This window comes from Punica granatum, chromosome 6, assembly GCF_007655135.1.
Source record: "Punica granatum isolate Tunisia-2019 chromosome 6, ASM765513v2, whole genome shotgun sequence".
NCBI lineage: Eukaryota > Viridiplantae > Streptophyta > Magnoliopsida > Myrtales > Lythraceae > Punica > Punica granatum.
This window is the reverse complement of record NC_045132.1, coordinates 5,144,637-5,166,924: the sequence shown is the minus strand read 5'-3', so window position 1 is coordinate 5,166,924 and position 22,288 is coordinate 5,144,637. Positions and strand designations below refer to the sequence as shown.

Sequence of the window (22,288 nt, the reverse complement as noted above, 5' to 3'; positions counted from 1 at the left end):
TAATTATTCAACATTTAATCAAAATATAGAGAATGAAAAGAGTATATTTTTTTTTCCACATATTTTTTAGTTGAGACTTGAGAGATTTATTTATTAATATTAATTAATATCTAATGCTATTTTTCATCCGTTTACCCCAAAAAGGAATTTACCATTTATAATCTTCGCGCTCAGCTCTCATCGTTCCCGCCTCATCAATGGCTTGTCCGACACTTTTTCCTCTTTTAACTGACGCGACTCTTTCACTCCACTCTACTCTCTCTGCCCGTCCAGCTTAACTCAGCCATGCCGAGAAGATCTTCGAGCACGCAGGTCGGTGTGCAACAGGTTAGCTGTACAAGCTCGAGCAGTTGCTCTGTTTCCTTATTTCTATCGATATCGAACCTAGTAATTGGAAAGCAGTCCTCATCCGTGATCATGCTAGATCACGTTTCTGTGCCATATTAATCTTGATATTGGTTTTTGGTCACATCGATCAGCTGTTCCTTGTGTTGTCTTCAAAATTTCAAAATCGGTATTGCAAAGTTGATTCGGTCAATCGGTTTTCCGATTGAGGGCTTATGATATGGTTCTCTGATTTTTGATTCGATCCTCAAGCATTTTCGCATAGTCTGTTCAGATTAGGGAAAAGAGAGAGGTGAGGAAGGAAAAGGAAAGCAATTTACTATCGGACATAGTCGTCGGTTTCATTTTTAGCCGGTGTTAGTAACGGAGAGGAGAGAGTGAATCATACATTTTCCGTCATCGGACTATCCTTACCAGCTTTATCATAATTTTTTCTCATCTGATGACGCCCGTACCGTTTGACATGCATGATACCGAAGACGGATGGTGATCAGTCTGAGATTTGGTCACGTCCCAACTGGCTGCCTCGACTGGATAAAGTATTGGTGGACGTGATAACCTGGGAAATGATCGATTACCATCCTGATGGGTATGTCAATAGCTTTGACGAGCAAGCGTGGGACCGCGTGGTTGTGGAATTCAACAAGCTCACAAGTCTGAGCTACGATAAGGCGGAGCTGAAGAAACAAGTTTCTCTGTTGAGGAAGAGGTACCGCATAGTGAAACCGCTCTACAACCATGGTGGGTTTGGCTGGAATTATCGAAGGAAGATGGTTGATGTTGATGATACCATTTGGAGAGAGTACATCGAGGTATTTACTCTGTTTATGAGAAACTGTTTGATCCTTTTCTGGAATGATTTAACCCGATTGGTCATGGTGAGAAATTGCAGGTGCACCCTGAGATTGCGCCTTACAGGAAATGGGGCTGCCCAATATATGAACAGCTCTGTACCATTTTCACAAAACCTCTGGCCACCGGAAAGTACGCCATCTCATCTGCTGATGTAGCATCTCCTAGAAGCCATGCTGCTCGCCCGAACCGAACCATAAACCACTCAGGTGGGCGATCCAACAAACGGCCCCTGCCCCAGCCCCCAACTTCAGCTCCCAACAAAAAACCAAACCCGGGAAAAGAAACCTCCTGTACAAAAACAGTTGCGCCAGAGGCTTCTCAAGTTGATGATGATCCACATTCCTTGGCCCGGTGCCTGACTCTGATCAGTGGAATGCAAGAGGTCAATCACCATCTTCACAGCAGTGCCATGGATCTGTTCCAGAACCCGACATGGAGGAAGACGTTCGTGCAGTTGAGGGAGGAGAAGAGGCTGTCTTGGCTAAAGGCTATGCTTCCATGATGCAAGGCCACCTCATAAGTTGCCATATATGACCTCCAAGTAGTTTTCTCTTCTGTAGATGCCTAAGAAGAAGCAACAACTATGTTTTTGGTTAGGTTGATCTTTCAGGCGCTTAATGTGTCCAAAGACTTGGATGCCGAAAGTCGGGTTTCTCCTGTTTGCATTGCAATTGCTCTATCGATCTATCGGAGGGGACGGTTATGTATTGGTTAAGTTTGCTTCTTAAGTTTCCATGGAAGAATTGGCATAACATTATGGTTGCTGCACCTTCCTCCAGCAGTCAATAATAGCCGAGAAGCCGGAGCCCAAGATCAAAGAAAATGGATTACAACCAGCCATTGATCGGTTTATGACACGATATACTAATCGACTTTTGTTGTTGTACAAAGTCACAAACTAACTATCATCCAAAATTACATACTCACTGTAACATTTCCTACTAGATTAAGGACTTTATTCCTTAAACATGGAGGTGGGGGAGAGAGGAGAGGAGTCTAACTGGTAGAGGTTGAGGGAGGGCCCGACGAACCGGAACAAGATCCACGCCCCGATCACGATGAAGATCGAGGCGTAGGCGAACTTGTTCAGCCAAAACAGCAGCCCCTTCTCCCCCACGTACAGTTCCACGGCTTTCTCCCTCAGGCTCATCTCCTCCCACTTCTTCGGAGGCGCGGCCGCCTCCTTCATCGCCTGGGCGTTCATCGGCCGCCCGTCTTCTCCCACCTGCTGCTGCTGCTGCCTTCGCCTCCTGGAGCCCCGCCGGAACCGGATCTCGACCGTGTCCGGTGGGGTTATCGGTGGGGGGACCTGCGCTGTTGGCCCCTCGCTGCCGCCACTGTCCCCGTCGGCGGCTCTGATTCTGAAGGGTCGGCGGTGGCGGAGAAGAGGGAGGGGGAGGGTGAGGTGCACGGGTGACGGCCGAGGGACGGCGGAGAAGAGTGGCGGTGGTGGCGGTGATTTTGAAGGGAGGGAGCGGAGGAGAGTGTGGGCGTCCATTTTCCACTTGGCAGCGAAATTTTTGAGAATCTAATGGGTGGGTTTGCTTATCCCCTTTTTATCATCTTCTATTTTTCCTCATTTTATTTTTCAAATACTTTACTTTCTCTAAACAAAAGTTTTTTTGAAAAGAAATTTCCCCCGAAGTTAGAAACAAAAGTTAAAAAAAAAAAAAGAAATTGTACATTTTATAAAAAAAAGATTAATCAAATTCCTAGTGCTTTTAAAATAAATATTTATTAAGGTCTCATATCATTGCATAAGTGTTGCTCATCTCTTGAAATTGAGATACGAATTATAAGATTATTATTATTATTATTATCATCTTATAAAATTAAAATTCGTCCGCCTCAGTTGGGAAGTCTTTCCCACTAGCCATGCTTCCCCATTTTTTTAAGGAAAAATATCGACATTTTTTAAAATTTACTCCCATTTTCAGCGTTCTTATGTCCGATTTAAACAAATCAACGAGTAATTGGGTTGAACTATCGGTTGAAGTGAATCGATCATTACAATCAGACCAGATATTATCAGAAAAATATTTTTTTTTCACTTAACTTTTGGCTATATACAGATTGCAAACTTTATTTTAGCCTTTTTGCAATCATTAAAAGTGGCTATATCATATAATCGAATTGATTGGCTAAAAATTTAAATAAATTTTTGTAATTTACTATAATCTAGCTAGTTTATTACATGTACTTCGTTAATGAAAAACCAAGATTTTTTCAATATGAATAGTAGTAATTTCCATGATGAATGCGAACTTGGGAAATCAAATGGAAAAAAAAGCAAGATCTTTTTTTTATTATTACGGCGCTGCAATTCTACCAATTCTTAATGCATGTTTTTTTATTAATATAGTATTGTAATTTTACCAATTTGAATTGGTAAAATCCATGCAATGTCTTTTATTCAAATTATAGAGTTTTAATAATTTGACGATGTAATTTTATAGAGATTCTTAAAATATAGTGTTATTTTATTCAAATTATAGATTTTTCCTAATACAACGATTTAATTCTATATGGATTATTAATACATATTTTTTATTTAATGGTGTCGTATTAACATACAATATGTTTTTTATTATTTTTTATTTTTGAAATAGTAATTACGTAATTAATACATATTACATGGCGACACGTGGCAAAAAATCACATGGAAACTTGCATATGTGACGATATACTGCGAAAGCTAAAGAGGCCAAAGATCACATGTGTCGTCACTTAGTTAAGTGTTCCGGACATTATATATTATATATTGATTCTGAATGCATGTCTTTTATTAATACGGTGTTGTAATTTTACCAATTCGAATTAGTAAGATCCGTGCAATGTTTTTTATTCAAATTATAAATTTTTACTAATAAGACACTATAATTTTATATAGATTTTCACTAATACGAGGATTTAATTCTATATAGATTATGAATACATATTTTTTATTTAATGGTGTCGTTAATATACAATATGTTTTTTATTATTTTTTTATTTTTGAAATAGTAATTACATAATTAATACACATTACATGGTGACATGTGGAAGAAATCACATGAGAACTTGCACACGTGGAGATGCACAGCGGAAGCTAAAGAGACCAAAGATCATACGTGTCATTACTTGGTTAAGTGTTCCAGGCATCATATATTGTATATTGATTCTTAATATATATTTTTATTAATATGGTGTTGTAATTCTACCAATTCGAATTGGTAAAATTCGTGCAATGTTTTTTATTCAAATGATAGATTTTTACTTATACGACGATGTAATGTTATGTAGATTCTTAAGAAATAATGTTTTTTATTGAAATTATCGATCTTTACTAATATGACGATTTAATTCTATATAGATTATTATTACATTTTTTTATTTAATGGTGTTGTATTAATATACAATATGTTTTTTATTATTTTTTATTTCTGAAATAGTAATTACGTAATTAATACACATGAAATTTGCATATGTGGCGACATACGGGGGAAACTAAAAAAGTTAATGATCACACGTGTCGTCACTTGATTAAGTGTTCTAAGCATTATATATTATATATTGATTCTTTATACATGTTTTTTTAATACTTGTAATTCTACCAATTCGAATAGGTAAAATCCATATAACGTGTTTTATTCAAATTATAGATTTTTACTAGTACGACGATGTAACTTTATATAGATTATTAATATATTTTTTATTTAATGGTGTTGTATTAATATACAATATGTTTTTTCTTTTTTTTTTCTTTTTGAAATAGTAATTACATAATTAATACACATTATATGGCGACACGTGATATAAATCATATAGGAACTTACATACATGGCGACACACGGCGAAAGCTAAAGAGGCCAAAGATCACACTTTTCTTAACCAGGTTAAGTATTATAGGCATTATATATTATATATTGATTCTTAATATGTATTTTTTATTAATACGGTGCTGTGATCATACCAATTCAAATTGGTAAAATTTGTGCAATATTTTTTCATTCAAATTATGGAATTTTACTAATACGACGATGTAATTTTATATAGATTCTTAAAATGTAATGTTTTTTATTCAAATTATAGATTTTTACTAATAAGACAATTTAATTCATTATAGATTATTAATACATATTTTTTATTTAACGGTGTTGTATTAATATATACTATGTTTTTTATGATTTTTTTATTTTTGAAATAGTAATTACGTAATTAATACACATTACTGGCGACACATGGCGGAAATCACATGGAAAATCACATGGGAACTTGCATACGTGGCGACACATGGTGGAAACTAAAAAGATCAAAGATCACACGTGTCATCATCTGGTTAAGTATTCCAAGCATTATATATTATATATTGACTAGATGATACCAGCGCGTTGCGTAGTAATATTTTATCAATTCATTTATAACTCATATAATCAACACATATAATGTGAATAGAAAAACTAAAACAAAAAGTTATGTACTAAATAGATTTATGATTATAAATTGCGAGCGAAAGATGACAATATTATAAAAATGCAAAGAATATATATATATATATATATATATATATATATATATATATATCAACCTTAGGGAGATGAAGATATATGAAAAACTAAGGGGAATTTACCTAAAATGATCCATGATTTACCCGTTTTGTCAAATCTATCATATGCTTTTTTTATCAAATCTATCATATGATTTACTTTTCGCATCAAATCTATCCTAACATTATCTTTTCCGTTGACATCTAACGGCCGTGCTGACGTGGTACCTACGTGGCAAGTGTGGCCCACTATCTCTTCAAGTGCCACGTCAGCACGACCGTTAAATGTTGACGGAAAAGATAACGCCAGGATAGATTTGATGCAAAAAGTAAACCATGGGATAAATTTTGACAAAAAAAAGCATATGATAGACTTGACAAAACGGGTAAACCATGGGTCATTTTAGGTAAAAACCCCAAAAACTAAAGCAAACAAAAGTAATGTTTAACCAACGTGGGTTGGTTCAAGTGGTTCTGCGTTTGTTAAGCTTAAATAAGATCTCTCAGGTTTGAGTCATTGTGAATGTAGAAAATTCATTTTGGAAGAGTTTTATCACTTAGTGGGCCGACCCGGCTAGACTGGATTAGTATGAGACTTAATTGGATTTTCGAATCCCAGAGTTCACATCGGAAAAAATAGAAGAAATGTGTAAAGTAAATTTTAAGTCCACTATTTATAGGACATTTTGTACATTGAATTGAAAAAATATCATGTGTCTCAAGAAGTGGCTGTAATTATCAAGGAGATTTTTAATCTTTTAAGAGCGCTCATATTATATATCAATATATACAAATAATACCAACATACATTTGAATTTCGTTGAATATGATAAAAAAATTATAGGAAAAATTCATTGACCGAAATTCAAAAGTCAAATACATTAATTTTTCAATTAAGAATTTAATTCTTTGATCATAAATGCTGCTTAACTTTCATATATTGTAATAGATTTAAGTAAATTTCTTCAGGTCCTTGTAATTTACATAGAAATATGTGTAATTTACTTATCTAGCGAGTAAGAACTCAAGTAATTTACTCTCGATTATGACTTGAAGTACGCACATTTTACTTGATATTGAGATGTTTTTCTATAAATAAATTATAATTTATAAAAGTCGAGAAGCCGAAAATAATTGCACCACACAACTGAAGAGAACTCTCAATTCATCGTTACATTACCTTTTAACTGAAGAGCCTATATATAAAAGCTGAGACCTCTAGACATAATTGCTCTAAACAACCTAAACTAAACTCTCAGTTCATCGTTGCATGACTTTTCAACTGAAAAATATAATAAATTCAAAAAAAGATGCATGCATCTATTAATTTAATGAATTTTTCCATATATTATATATATCGGTTCAATAAATTTTAAATATGTGGCTATATTATTTGTAGTTAGGAATATATATAAAGATTCTTCTTAAAAAATCAAAGTTTCCTCTCAATGACTTAAAAAAGTCTTTCTCGAAATTTGAAATGGTTTCCTAAGTTTAGTACAACATATCCTATAAATAGAAAAAGGAAATTTTCTATACATTTCTTTTATCTTTTATTTCTACCTACACTTTACTTGACTGGTTTCTTTTGCGATCGGTTTGTTCTTACATACTTCAAATTTCGATTGAATGATAACTATTTTATTACAGCCTTTCATTCATAGCGTCCACATATCCTAAAGTAATCTATAATACTAGCTTTTTGTAATGTTTTATTTTATTTACAATAATAGTCTCATACAAATCAAGTTTAGTTGTTCTGTCATTGCAAGTTTTTTCTTCTTAATTCTAATAGATAACTTTTATTTCATAACTAAATAATATTATACATATTACAATACCATTTTTTGCATGATTCAATTTGTTGCAATTAAATCTTTTGCTCCTATATTACTTAGACTTATTAACTATTTTAAAAACATGAAAATTATGAAAAATACCATGTAATACGTGAGAATTCCATTTTGGTAGTCTTAATTTAAGTTTTATTATTTTTTGATTTTTTTTGTTTATGATAAAATTGTGGGATATAATATTTTATTGCAAATCACAAATAAACTTTAAAATTTTTAAAGTAATTTTTTTCTCAATTCATGGATATATTAAATATTCTCTAAAAATAATAAAAAAGTACTTAAATTAAATAATTTTTCAAATCCATACAGCGCGCGAGCATGTACCTAGATAGAATAATTTACTTGATTGTATAGTGCCACCATTTAAAGTGACTGCACCATAGATCTTTCCAGTATCTCAGGAAGTATGTCTCATGCAATGTTGCCGGGTGAAGAATCTTTTATATAGATAACCTAGAGTGCAAAATTAATACAAAAATTACTAATGTTGCATTTTTACTCAATTTCATTGATAAAGAATAATATATCATGTACTCAATTTCATCGATAAAGAAATCCCCCATGGATTAATGGGTTGGATTGAGAATCCCCCTTCTGATTTTCACTGAGATCCACGGTGAATTGTTACATGAAGATAGTTGATCGGGGATCATTGGTTCTAGGAAACCATGCTACAATTACAGTGTCCATACTCGATGTGTTTTATCACATCTATCTTCCTTTATGGTTTGCTCGGTGAGTTAACCAATGTATTCCGCTCCTGTAATTTCTACAAGGGTATTTTTCATGTGTATGGACTTTTGTATGGATCCATTCATGAAAGATCCTCATTACTGATTGAGGGGGAAAAAACATTTTTTAACAAAAAATTTAACGTCATTACTATTTTTAATTCGTATCTCTAATATTGCTATTATATTAGTTCACTTCTAGTCTAGTCTTAGAAGATTCATACATTGTCAAATTTAAATCTTTATTTTTTCTGTGTTGAATAATTAAATGTCATTTGATCACCTAAATCGATTTTTTCAAAATTAGTCAGTTTCAGTCATGTGTGATATGAATTTTGGTGCTCATAATATTCCCTCTCAACCTATTCCAATAAAAATATATCAAGTAAAATATATCCACAGTTCACTAGATATATTTTTAATTAAATCATCCGCACGGGGCCTCTCGTATTAAACAAAATAGTAACACTCTCCATCCCTAAAAATTCTTCAAAGGACGCTTAATCCCATTCTTAAGAAAATCGACACTCCTCCCATTATTTGACTATGTTGATTTAACATTTTCAGAATACTTTGTGAAATATTCTTTAATTTTAATAATTATTTCAAACTTTCAATCAAAATCAAATAATAAATATGATAATAAAATACCGATAAAGACAAGCTAAGAGCCTCGCCGAGCAGGATCGTGGCCACTGGCGATCCTCAATGGCAATCGAATGGAGTTAAATTCTTCCAGGAAAATTTTCATTAACTTTTTAAATTATTTAGAAATTAATAAATAATAAATAACAAATGAAAGACAATGAAATCATCTAGGGTTTTGGGAAGATGATTGTCACCAACAAAACCTCGGCATCACTTCTTAATCAATAACACATAAAACTGTTAAGTATTCCATTGAAATATTAAGATCAACTTTTTGATAATTTCACAATGTTAGAAAAAGAATCAACAATAGAAATAAGAACGATAGAATAGCAAAGACAAAAAAAATTATTGCTGTCACGACACTCTCTATTAAGTCGTAGGTGACCATTAAGAGTTTGCTGGTGGCCACCACCTTCCTTATACATGACTATAAATTACAATTTCCCGTATTATCAAATTGTAAGGATCGCGTCTAAAGTACACTTGATCTTAGTCAAAAAGTCCGATAAAGGTATAATTGGAAATTGCATATCCGAAACAAACCAAGCTAATATATTGGCTTCGTTTACTGATACAAAATATTCGTCACCTGCCTCGCCCTCATGAGATGTAAATTTACCAAGATACCCTTTAGTGACGTCATCCGGACCTTCCTCCCCACGCAATGAGGCCTTCCCCTCCAAATTTCAAACGTCTCTCTGTCTATCTCTCCTTCCGAGTCTTCCCTCTCTCGACCGACATTGTCTTGAACTTCGACACCACTGCCTAAAAAGAAGCAGCTCACTCGCCTCTCCAATTCGATTCATCTTCAATTCATCTTCAATCGATCCTCGAAGTGACGGAGGCATGGATGAGAACAGCCGGGTCGGATCCGGCGACACCATCCTCAGCCGCTACGACCCTTCGGAGCTCCGTGTTGCCACCGAGTTCCTCGCCAATTGGTTCCCCTTCCTCTCCGCCAGTCTCTGCCCCGGTTGCGCCCGCTCGCTCTCCGATCGCATCCGCTCTATCGACCCAGGTAGCCCCTTCTTCTCTCTCCTCCCAACCCCTTCGCGGCTGTTGAATTGAATTCCTAAGAAAAACAATAAGCTTTTTCAGTCAACGATTTGTCAATCTAATGTTGAAGCGTTAGGTTTTGTGTTCTTCAGAGCTGCAGTTTAGAGATTTCCGCTGTTATTCTTCTCCGGGTTTAAACAAAAATTGAAATTTCGGAATGATTGGTTAATGTTGTCTTTGGACGTTGCACATTTTTTTTCGCGGATTTGATGTTCCTTTCTAGTGAAAGAGTATATGATGTCGAGTTGACTAGGCTTTGGTGATTGTAGGAGTGAACTCTGATGTGAAAACGCCGAAGCCGGACCAGTCAGCATTCGCTGTGATGACTCCCGATGTCAAAGCAGCCGACCTGAACTGTGGTCATACTAGCAGCAGCAGCGATAGTTCCGAGGGAAATTTGGTCGACAGTCCACGACCACAAGAGAGAGTGGGTACGAGCTCCTTGGGTAGATTCAGAGGCACTTCTTTCAGATCCTTTAAGTTGGCGCTGGCGAATACGATGGATCCCCGAACCCGTGAAACCCGGGTTTCTGAAGGCCCTATCCTGAGTCCACAAGCCTTGGGGTTTGACATGGAAGAAGAGGACGCTCTCAAGGATGAGAAGTCTCCAAAATCGGACAGGGGGTTGATGGTTGGTGATATCAGATTAATTCCATCTGGTATGAAGAGAGAGTTGTCGAGAGAACAGAGAGAGTACATCCGGTTTATGAACGTGAAGAGGAACAAGGAATTAGTGTGCTTTGAGAAGGTCAAGGGAAGACGGGTTAACGTTCTGGAGGGGCTCGAACTCCACACTGGGATATTCAGTGCAGCGGAACAGAGGAGAATAGTCGACTTTGTATATAAGCTTCAGGAGATGGGGAGAAGAGGTGACTTTAAAGGTCAGTATTTTCTGTTAAAAAAAAATATATATATATATATATATATATAGAGAGAGGTGCTTTCATCTGTTTCTTAACTAGGCTTGACCATGAGCTCATGGATATCGGTTTATTTCTTGCCTAGATTTCATCTCCAGTTTACAAGCTTACAATAAGGTTGTCTTTGTACTACTGAGTATCGAATTTTCAAAGGACATTTTGGCGCAGAGATGCATTTCATTTATCGTTTAACTGAACTCATAGGATTATATTGCTCTTGTTCGGTCTTTTGTCTAGTATATTATGGCTATTCAGTTTCATGACTTTTAAGAGAAAGAAGATGCCAATGTTGTTTCAATCTACCATCTATTTAATACTTGCTGGGTACTAACATTTAATCTCTGTTTCGATATTATTTTTCAGAGCGAACGCACACTGCACCAGCGAAGTGGATGAGAGGAAAGGGTCGTGAAACAATCCAATTCGGCTGCTGTTACAATTATGCAGTGGCAAGTTCTCACTGTCTCTTCTATCTTTGAGTTCTCACCACCTCTTCTATCTTTAAGTTCCCACCATCTCTTCTATCTTTGTCCTGGAGTTTTATCTTTCAGTTTCATGTCGTAGATATCCGGGTCATAGTCATATTGGTATCTTAAATATCAGACTGACCGCTCCGCTCAATTACTTCTAGTCTGGAAAAGGCTCCTGTGATAGGAGAAACAAAAACTGTGATATCGTAGAGAACTGGATTAGTAAAGTGGTTTTGAATTTAGAAAAAGCTCAGGATTAGAAGGACAATTACATTATTAAATTTAAAATTGCTCAGACTTGGCATTTAAATCTTGGAGAATCAAAATGATATAATACTTATCTTTTTCTGTTTTGGCTGATTTATTTGTCATTCTCTTTAATGTAGTTACAATCCTAAAGTAAAAGATTTGCTTTTGAAGCTTGCTATAGAGTTGGAAACTATAAATAGGAAATTTGTCATGTCTATCACTGAAACCACTCGAAAGGTAACCGGTTGTTTCGATCCAGTTCAAAGACATAGCAAACAGCGGCTAATAGGGACCAAGTGAGAAGTGAATACTAATTATTTTGTCGTACTTTTTTGCAGGACAAGTGTGGAAACCCACCTGGCATACTCCACAATGAGTTTGTAGACCCGTTACCGTCCCTCTTAAAGATTATGATAAAGAGACTCATTCGGTGGCACGTTCTTCCTCACACCTGTGTGCCAGATAGCTGCATCATTAATATATATGAGGAGGGGGACTGTATTCCCCCTCATATTGACAATCACGACTTTGTTCGGCCATTTTGTACGGTCTCATTCCTCAGCGAGTGCAAGATACTCTTCGGGTCGAGACTCGAGGTTCTTTCCCCGGGCGAGTTTTCTGGGCCTTTCGCTCTTCCTCTTCCTGTTGGGTAAGTAAAAATTTTGTCTTGCAGTTATTTGTAAGTTTTGTTCGTTGCTTGCACGTCGGTTATACTTGGAGACTCACAGTCGGCACTTTTTCTCAGGTCTGTTCTCGTTTTGAAAGGAAATGGTGCTGACATAGCAAAGCATTGTGTTCCCGCTGTCCCCACGAAAAGGTACTGGCACAGTTTTATTAATTATTCTAGTATGGTCACTCTTGAATTTGGTTATTTCAAATGATTTGTTGAGCTGACTAACTATTAATGCTTAGAGCCGGCAGCAGGACACTTCTAAATGAACTAGCCAATTCTTCGAACCAATTGCCTACTTTCCTTTGACGTTAGGAGTTTTTTTTTTTTTGTTTAAATCTTTAGACCATTTTATAATTAACTTTATCGATGACTTTGGATTCGCTGAAATCGCTTTTGAACCCATAACCTGGTAGCTCATGGGTTCGATGTCCAGCTTGGTTCAGAAAACTGTGTGGCAAGTCAAGCAAATTCAGTTCTTCTGTTACTCTTCATATTGAATCCACCAGCGAGCTAAACTTTTTGATGTTTTTCTGTTTACCTTCTTAGGATCTCGATTACATTCAGGAGGATGGATGAATCCAAGAGACCCTCAAATTACCTTCCGGATCCTGATTTGCTTGCAATCCAACCTTTAACCTACGAGGTGAGTGATCCAAAGACTCCAAGCTTGTCATCTACACCAGAGTCCCAGACAAGGAGGCGACTGCCTAGAACAAAAGCTCACAGTGGTGGGAGGAGGTCTTCAGGGAGAAGTGGCAGCCCATTGCGTCGACCATGACCAGATTCCTCCATGAGATGGACACCCAGGAAGAATTCCAATTATTGAAGTTTGGCGCTCATCTCTCTCTCTTTTAGGACAATTTGACAACATATCCAGCAAAAAAAGAAAGGGCATTATGACAAGATTATTTGTACTCAGATAACAATGTTTTATCGAGGAGTGCCTGGAGCTCGGCTGTTTTAGAGAGTTCAAGTAGATAAGCTCATGAAGTTAAATTGCAGATTCAACTCAAAATTTGTATGCATATTTTCTCGGCCACTTTGCAAAAAGCAGGCCTTAGTGAGATATAAAAGCCATTTTCAGGTTATTTTTCGGCACATTTTTCTTTTTTCCTTATGACACTTATTATTGGTGGTTTGTCCAACCGGCCATTTAAACTGCTGTCAAATCCTTCTTTAAGGGATAATCTTCATCCTGACCATAAGATCCTTCTCCTAGTTCTTATGCCACTGTGGAGAAGAAAACTCTCGCTGCAATCGACATAAATCTGTTTATGAGGGAACAACTATTACAATGTTGAAGCTTCTTTGGTGTTCGCATATTTCATCTCACGTTATACGATTTCTTGAATATTGAAGAGCAGAAGCTCAGGGTTACTCTGCATATATATATATATATATATATATATATATATATATTATAAATGTAAAAAGAAACGCTTCGCTAGCATTGAATGTGAGTCATGTAATTATCAGGACGAAGCTTGCAAAAGCTCACTATTCACAAGACACTGGGGTAGCCCGTGAATTTGAGTTTTCATTTGACATGGTCTGGTAAGATGACAATCTAGCCAACTGCAGAAAGGAACGGTGAAATTAAAAGCCTTTGCATCACGCAAAGTCTGGAGCTGCTTAAATTACCAATCAGTTTCTAAATATGAGTTGATCTCAGAATTAACATTCATTGGTTGTTTGTATATTATTACTAGACGCGCGTGTATCAGTTCGGCTTGCGAGGGTTTTCTGGGTTAAGCTTGAAGCTGCATCTGCTGATGGTGCTGTTCGAAGAGAGCTTGACTTGATAGCAAAGAGCCCATCCAAATATAAGAGGCAACTCCATTATAAAGCAGAATGATGAAAATTCGAAAGGCGATTTCCTAAATCACTAGCAAAGTGAAGAAATTTCCTAATTTGAAACTTGGATATATCAGATTTCCTAAATTAATAAATTGCTTGCAAGTCAAGCAATTTGCTCAGATATGTGAAATATCCAACGGATATGTCCAACGGGTCGGTTACTATATAAACTCAAACAGATGCCTTCCCCACAACATCTCCGTCTTCCTCATTCCACTCCCAACCGAATTCTCTGTCTGTCTCACCGAACACAGCGACACTCATCATCGATGGAGCCAAATCTCCTGAAACGCCCATTCCCGGAAACCCATTCGCCTGAAGAACCCGTCTCCAACAAGCGTTGGGGTGTTGCGTTTGGTCCTGTCCGCTGTCCTTTCGATGACGAGGATTCTGTTTTCAGGGAGTTTCTTGAACAACAGTACCTCCCGCTCTATCCCGATGTCATCTAACTCTCCGACTCCGATGAAGACGGGCCTGAGGAAGAACCAGAGGAGGAGGAGGAGCTGTGTACGCCCCGCCTCGGTTCCCTGTTCACTGACGATAGAGATCCCATCCCATCCTTGAGACCCACCAGGCTGAACATCGAGCCTGATTTTGGTCAGAGGCCGTTGGTTGTAAGCGTCTTTGTGGATGCGGAATGTGGACGTGATGGAGTGAGCAGGTTTCCGCGACCTACTCTGTTCGGGGAAGATCATCTTACTGCAGAGCGGCAGCAGAATCGTCATTACTTAATCGATCACTCAAGATGCTCCAAACCTTTCTCGGGTTTGGCCTCTGTTGGAAGGAGCTGGAGCCGCCTTTTTTCTCCCTTCGTTCCCGCACAAAAGTTGGTGTCCGAAACTGAGAGTGACGCCAACGATGTTCCTGCCCTGGCCACTGGTGGCGCAGTGGCCCTTGAGTTGGCATTCTTAAACTTCCCGGAAGATTGCAGCCGCAGAACAATCCAGAGCAAAAGTGACAACCATCTCAAGAATCGCAAGTTTGATGTAGTCCGGGATTTTCCACCACCTAGATGTGGACACCAAGCGTGGAGACTTGCCGGAACTGAGGCACGGTTTGTTGAGGTTGTTGAAGACAATTTCAGCTGATAAACTCAATTCGCGAGCAAGTTCACGGGGCTATATATGTCTAAGATCTAACTATTGCTAAGATTGACTGATATGGACGTTGCTTCTATGTGCCAAGGGAAATTCCATCATCTGTAGTTTCTTCGAATTAGTTCTAGTTATATGAGTGCAAATATAAAATTCTGGTCGCTTTCGACTTTTCTTCGTTTTGCTTTATGATGGAGTTGCCTCATATTTTCAGATGAGTTTTTGCTTTCAAGTCAAGCTCTATTCAAACAGCAGCATCAGCAGATGCAGCTTCAATCTTAAGCCCGGAAAATCCTCACAAGCTGAACCGATACATGCATGTCTAATCAGATACAAATAACCAACCAATTAGGGCAAATTCTGAGATGAACTCGTATTTAGATACTAATTGGTAATTTTATAGCAGCTCCAGACTTCGCGTGATGCAAATTTTTGAATTTCACTGCTCCTTTCTGCAGTTGGCTCGGTTGTCGTCTTCTCAGACCATGTCAAAAGGAAACTCAAATTCACGGGCTACCCCAGTGTTATGTGGATAGTGAGCTTTTGGAAGCTTCGACCTGATAACTACCTGACTCACATTCAATGCTAGCGAAGCACGATCTTGACATTATAATATATAAATGCAGAGTAACCCTGAACTTCTGCTCTTTGATATTCAAGAATAGTAGAGACAAAACATGCAATGCGAACACCACAGAAGCTTTAATGTTTTACTAGTTTTTCCCTCATAAAAAAAAAATTATGTCGATTACAACTAGAGTTTTCTTCTCCCCATAGTGGCATAAGAACTACAAGAAGGATCTGATGGATTGGTCGGGATGAAGATTCTCCCTTAAAAAGGATTTGACAGCAATCGAAGTGGCTGGATAGCCATGGCTGGTCTGGAAAACCACCAATCAGAAGAATTGTTGTAAGAAACGAAGAAAAATGTGCCGGAAAAAAATCTGAAAATGGCTTTTACATCTCCCAAAGGCCTGCCCTATGCAATGCGGCCAAGAAAATGTGCATACAACTTCCCAGTTGAATCTGCAATTGGCTAATTTCAGCAGAGCTTATCTACTTGAACTCTCTAAAATGGTCGAACTACAGGCACTCCTCGTTAAAACATTGTTATTTGGGCACAAATAATCATGCCATAATGTCCTGAGAAAGAGAGCCAAACTTCAATATATGGAATTCTTCCCGGGTATCCATCTCATGGAAGAATCTTGATGGCCGTCGCAATGGCTGCCACTTCTGCCTGAAGTCCTCCCACCACTGTCAGCTTCTGTACTAGGCGGCTGCCTCCTTGTCTGGGACTTGGCTGTAGATGAGAAGCTTGGAGAATTCGGATCACTGGCGTCGTAGGGTGAAGGTTGGATTTCAAGCAAATCAGGTTCTAGAAGGTAATTTGAGGGTCTCTTGGATTCATCCATTTCTCCTGAATGTAATCGAGACCCTAAGAAAGTGAACAGAAAAACATCGAAGAGTTTAGCTCACAGGTGGATTCAATATTAAGATCAACAGAAGAATGAATCCGCTTGACTTGTCACACAGTTTTGCACAACCAAACTGGACATTGAACCCACGAGGTACCAGGTTAAGGGTTCGGGAGCGATTTCAGAGAATCCAAAGTCGTCGACATAGTTAATTAAAGGATGGTCCAAAGATAAACAACGCCAATACATCAAAGGAAAGTAGGCAACTCATTCGAAAAATTGGCTAGTTCATTTAGAAGTGTCCCGACTGTGGATTCAATATTGTGTTCTTTGTGGTGAAGAGGTTTGAGTGTAGAGATCATATTTTCTTTGCGTGTTCTACCACAGGGAAAATATGGGAGGAAGTCTTAAGAAGTTGCGGCATTCACAGGAGGGTTGGAAGTTGGTATCATGAGCTCAATTGGGCTGTCATGAATCTCAAAGGCAAAGCAAATCACAAGTTGCTCCTCAAATATTGCATGGAATTCATATGTATATCATGTATGGAGGGTTAGAAACAATTGGCTTTTTGGACACAAAACGATCTCTCTGCAACAAGTTTGGATTTGTATTCGAAATACAGTGCAGGAAAGACTTCTTGGCATTCCTAACTTAGAGAAAAAGATGAGGAATGAGGGATTTGGGTGTTATCAAATAGTTGTTGCTGCTGTCTTTCGTTTAGAGCTCTTTTAGGAACTTTTATTTGAGCCTGCATGCCCGTTGGGCTTTAATGCCTTGTACTGGACTGAGGCCTACTACTATGGGCTCGATTGTATCTGGTCATCTTTTATCGATAAAGAGCTAAGTTGGTTTCGACAAAAAAAAAAAAAAAAAAGAAGAAGAAGAAATCACCAAATTCAAAGTGACCATACTAGAATGGTCATTATATAGCTATGCCAGTACCTTTTCGGGGGGACAGCAGGATGCTTTGCTAGATCAGCAACATTTCCGTTCAAAACTAGCAATAAAGTCAAATCATACTCTGCTCGACTTTAATTAAATTTTATCTCAATTCAACAATATAATCATTATCTTTTTATTTTTTTTTTCAAATTAAGAATAAATTCTCTTACATATTTTTTTAATCATTATTATAATTAATTTTTTTAATACTAAATTCTCTCAACTATTCATTATTTTTCTCTCAATTCAACAGCATAATAATTCTTTTCTATATTTTTATTTAATTTAATAACAAATTTTCAAACATACTTTTTCTTAACTAATATGACAATTAATTTTTTAATATTAAATCATCTAAACTATTTATTACTTTTTTTTTAATTCAATAATATTATCATTATTATTTATCTTTTCTTCAATTCAATAGTAAATTTTCTCACATATTTTTTCTTAATCATTATTACGATTAATTTTTAATACCAAAGTCTCTTAACTATTTATTACTTTTTTCTCAATTCAACAACAATATTATTATTTTCTTCAATTTAATAATAAATTCTCTCTCATAATTAAACAACTTGATTATTATTTCTTTATCGTTTATTCAATTTAATCATAAATTCTCTACATATTTTTTCTTAATCATTATTACGATTAATTTTTAATAATAAATTTTTCAAACTACTTTTGTCTTGAACCCATAGAGTTAAAAGTAGAATCATACTCTACCATGTTATCAAATGCCATCGAAATTTCCTAATTTGAATCTTGGATATATAGAATTTTCCTCAGCAGATAGAAGCAAAGTACATTATCTGTAACAGCAACAATTAGATCTTAGACATATATAGGCCTGCCAACTTGCTCGTGAGTTGAGTTTATAAGCTGAAATTGTCTTCAACAACCTCAACAATCTGTGCCTCAGTTCCGGCAAGTCTTGATGCTTGGAGTCCACACCCAGATGGAAAATCCCGGACTACGTCGAACTTGCGATTCTTAAGATGGCTGTCAGTTTTGCCCTGGAATATTCTGCGGCGGCGATCTTCCGGGAAGTTTAAGAATGCCAACTCAAGGGCCACCGCGCCACCAGAGGCCAGGGCAGGAACATCGTTGGCATCACTCTCAGTTTCGGACTCGATCTTCTGTGCGGGAACAAAGGGAGCAAAAAGACGGCTCCAGCTCCTTCCAATAGAGGCCGAACCCAAGAAAGGTTCGGAACATCTCGAGTGCTCGATCTGAGTAATGCCGTTTCTGGTCCTGCTCCCCAGTAAGATGGTCTTCCCGAACAGAGTGGGTCGCGGTAACCTGCCCGCTCCATCACGTCCACGCCCCGCATCCGCAGAGACGCTTACATCCGACGGCCTCTGACCAAAATCAGGCTCGATGTTCAGCCTAGTGGGTCTCAAGGATGGGATGGAAACAGGTTCTTCAAGCGAATGGGTTTCCGGGAATGGGCGTTTCAGGAGATTTGGCTCCATCGATGATGAGTCTGGGGCTCTGTTTTTCGCTGTGTTCAGTTCGGTGAGAAAGAGAGTTCTGTTGGGAGTTGAATGCGGAAAACGGCGATGTCTGTGGGGAAGGCATCTGCTTGAGTTTATATATAACCGACCCGTTGGATATGTCCCGTTGGATATTCACATAAGGAAATTGCTCGACTTGCAAGTAATATTTATTAATTTAGGAAATCTAATATATCCAAGATTCAAATTAGAAAAATTAAGTGTTTTGATAACGGGATAGAGTATGATTCTACTTAAATTCATGAGTTAAAACACAAAAGTACTTTGAAAATTTTATTATTAAAAAATTAGTTATAATAATTGTTAAAAAAAGTATGTACATAATTTATGACTAAATTAAAGAAAAATATAAAAAAAATCATAATCACGTTGTTAAATTAAAGAAAAAGTAATGAATAATTTGGAGAATTTAGTATTAAAAGTTAATTATAATAATGATTGTGTTATTGAATTAAGAGAAAAGTAATGAATAATTATGTGAATTTAGTATTTAAAACTAATTGTAATAATGGTTTTAAAAAGTATGTGACATAATTTATTGTTAAATTGAACAAAAATAAAAGTAATGATTATGTTGTTGAATTAAGGAAAAATTAATGAATAATTATAATAATTTAATATTAAAATTAATTATAATAATGGTTAAGAAAAAAGTATGAGAGAGAATTTCTTATTAAATTGAAAAAAATGATAAAAAAGTAATGATTGTACTGTTGAATTAAAGAAAAAGTAATAAATAGTTAAGAAAATTTAGTATTAAAAATTAATTGTAATAATGGTTAAGAAAAATTATATAATAGAATTTATTATTGAATTGAAAAAAAAATAAAAAAGTAATGATTGTATTGTTGAATTGAGTGAAAAGTAATTAGTAGTTTAGAAAATTTAGTATTAAAAATAATTAAGAAAAAAGTATATGTGAGAATTTATTATTAAATTAAAGAAAATATAAAAAAGAATGATTGCATTGTTGAATTGGGAAAAAAATAATGAATGGTTGAGACAATTTAGTATTGAAAAATTAATTGTAATAATGGTCAAAAAAATATGTGAAAGAATTTATTATTAATTTGAAGAAAAATATAAAAGAATGAATGATTTATTGCTAGTTTTGAACGGAAATGGTGCGGATATAGCAAAGCATTTTGTTCCTGCTGTCCCCACAAAAAGGGACAGGCATGCTACAATAATCATTCTAGTATGGTCACTTTGAATTTGGTTATTTCAAATTTTTTTTTTTTTTGGTCGAAACCAGCTTAGCTCTTTATCGATAAAAGATGACCAAATACAATCGAGCCCATAGTAGTAGGCCTCAGTCCAGTACAAGGCATTAAAGCCCAACGGGCATGCAGGCCCAAATAAAAGCCCCTAAAAGAGCTCTAAACGAAAGACAGTAGCAATTCGAACTTGCTGCAGAGAGATCGTTTTGTTTCTGAAAGGCCAATTGCTTCTAACCTTCCATACATGATAAACATATGAATTCCATGCAATCTTGAGGAGCAACTTGAATGCCACAACTTCTTAAGACTTCCCCCCATATTTTCCCTGTGGCAGAACACACAAAATATATATATATATATATATATATATATATATGATCTTTACATTCAACCTCTTTACCACAAAGAACACAATATTGAATCCACAGTCGATTAACTTGTTATGCTTAGAACCTACAGTCAGGACACTTCTAAATGAACTAGCCAATTCGTCGAATCAGTCGCCTACTTTCCTTTGATGTATTGGAGTCGTTTATCTTTAGACCATCTTTTAATTAACTTTATCGACGACTTTGGATTCTCTGAAATCGCTTCTGAGCCCTTAATAATCCGGTACCTCTTGGGTTCGATGCCCAGTTTGGTTGTGCAAACTGTGTGACAAGTCAAGCGGATTCATTCTTCTGTTGCTCTTAATAGTGAATCCACCCGTGAGCTAAACTCTTCGATGTTTTTCTGTTCACTTTCTTAGGGTCTCGATTACATTCAGGATAATGGATGAATCCAAGAGACCCTCAAATTACCTTCCAGAACCCGATTTGCTTGAAATCCAACCTTTACCCTACGACGCCAGTGATCCGAAGACTCCAAGCTTCTCATCTGCACCCGAGTCCCAGACAAGGAGGCGGCCGCATAGTACAGAAGCTGACAGTGGTGGGAGGACTTCAGGCAGAAGTGGCAGCCATTGCGTCGACCATCAAGATTCTTCCATGAGATGGATACCCGGGAAGAATTCTAACTAATGAAGTTTGGCTCTCTTTCTCAGGACATTATGACATGATTATTTGTGCCCAAATAACAATGTTTTAACGATGAGTGCCTGTATTTCGGCTATTTTAGAGAGTTCAAGTAGCTAAGCTCTGCAGAAATTAGCCAATTGCAGATTCAACTCGAAAGTTCTATGCTCATTTTCTCAGCCGCATTGCAAAGGGCAGGAATTTGGGAGATATAAAAGCCATTTTCAGATTACTTTCGGGCACATTTTTCTTCTTTTCTTATGACAATTCTTCTGATTGGCGGTTTTCCCGACCAGCCATGGCTATCCAGCCTCTTCGATTGCTGTCAAATCCTTTTTAAGTGAGAATCTTCATCCCGACTATTCCGTCAGATCCTTCTTCTAGTACTTATGCCACTATATGGAGAAGAAAACTCTAGTTGTAATCGACATAAATCTTGTTTATGAGGGAAAAACTAGTAAAACATTGAAGCTTCTGTGGTGTTCGCATCGCATGTTTCGTCTCTACTATTCTTGAATATCAAAGATCAGAAGCTCAGTTACTCATATATTATAATGTCAAAAACGCGCTTCGCTAGCATTGAATGTGAGTCAGGTAATTATCAGGTCAAAGCTTCCAAAAGCTCACTATCCACATAACACTGGGGGTAGCCCGTGAATTTGAGTTTCCTTTTGACATGGTCTGATAAGACGACAACCGAGCCAACTGCAGAAAGGAGCAGTGAAATTTAAAATTTTGCATCAAGCGAAGTCTGGAGCTGCTATAAAATTGCGAATTAGTATCCAAATATGAGTTCATCTCAGAATTTGCACTAATTGATTGGTTATTTGTATCTTATTAGACTTGCATGTATCGGTTCAGCTTATGAGGATTTTCCGGGCTTAAGCTTGAAG

At 36.7% G+C, this 22,288-nt stretch overlaps 3 protein-coding genes across 4 annotated transcripts; 2 read left to right on the top strand and 1 right to left on the bottom strand.

Annotated features, from left to right (window-relative positions):
- Positions 1 to 178: 178 nt before the first annotated feature.
- Positions 179 to 1,915, top strand: LOC116212456. 2 transcript variants are annotated; one of them, XM_031547081.1, is made up of 3 exons: positions 179 to 327; positions 825 to 1,157; positions 1,238 to 1,915. In XM_031547081.1, exons 1-3 carry the CDS (start codon positions 286 to 288, stop codon positions 1,700 to 1,702), a joined length of 840 nt encoding a protein of 279 aa, XP_031402941.1. In that variant the 5' UTR covers positions 179 to 285; the 3' UTR covers positions 1,703 to 1,915. The 2 variants fall into 2 exon arrangements, with proteins under 2 accessions (XP_031402941.1, XP_031402942.1); XM_031547082.1 differs by having other exon boundaries at positions 180 to 312.
- Positions 1,916 to 1,929: 14 nt separating this feature from the next.
- LOC116212457 lies at positions 1,930 to 2,739 on the bottom strand. Its single transcript, XM_031547083.1, has one exon. The coding sequence runs from the start codon at positions 2,696 to 2,698 to the stop codon at positions 2,156 to 2,158; it is 543 nt and encodes a 180-aa protein (XP_031402943.1). The 5' UTR covers positions 2,699 to 2,739; the 3' UTR covers positions 1,930 to 2,155.
- A 6,926-nt stretch (positions 2,740 to 9,665) lies between these two features.
- On the top strand, positions 9,666 to 13,510 carry LOC116209869 (RNA demethylase ALKBH9B-like). Its single transcript, XM_031543605.1, has 6 exons — positions 9,666 to 9,981; positions 10,289 to 10,900; positions 11,303 to 11,388; positions 11,997 to 12,307; positions 12,404 to 12,475; positions 12,878 to 13,510. Exons 1-6 carry the CDS (start codon positions 9,810 to 9,812, stop codon positions 13,107 to 13,109), a joined length of 1,485 nt encoding a protein of 494 aa, XP_031399465.1. The 5' UTR covers positions 9,666 to 9,809; the 3' UTR covers positions 13,110 to 13,510.
- Positions 13,511 to 22,288: the final 8,778 nt, after the last annotated feature.

Bases quoted from the DNA above. Each gene is read 5' to 3' on its own strand.
- LOC116209869 (XM_031543605.1), top strand. From the start codon at position 9,810: ATGGATGAGAACAGCCGGGTCGGATCCGGCGACACCATCCTCAGCCGC. The intron at 10,901-11,302 runs GTCAGTATTTTC...ATTATTTTTCAG, and splicing joins GAGAAGAGGTGACTTTAAAG to AGCGAACGCACACTGCACCA. The intron at 12,308-12,403 runs GTAAGTAAAAAT...ACTTTTTCTCAG, and splicing joins GCTCTTCCTCTTCCTGTTGG to GTCTGTTCTCGTTTTGAAAG.
- LOC116212457 (XM_031547083.1), bottom strand. From the start codon at position 2,698: ATGGACGCCCACACTCTCCTCCGCTCCCTCCCTTCAAAATCACCGCCA.
- LOC116212456 (XM_031547081.1), top strand. From the start codon at position 286: ATGCCGAGAAGATCTTCGAGCACGCAGGTCGGTGTGCAACAG. The intron at 328-824 runs GTTAGCTGTACA...ATGATACCGAAG, and splicing joins CGCAGGTCGGTGTGCAACAG to ACGGATGGTGATCAGTCTGA. The intron at 1,158-1,237 runs GTATTTACTCTG...GAGAAATTGCAG, and splicing joins TTTGGAGAGAGTACATCGAG to GTGCACCCTGAGATTGCGCC.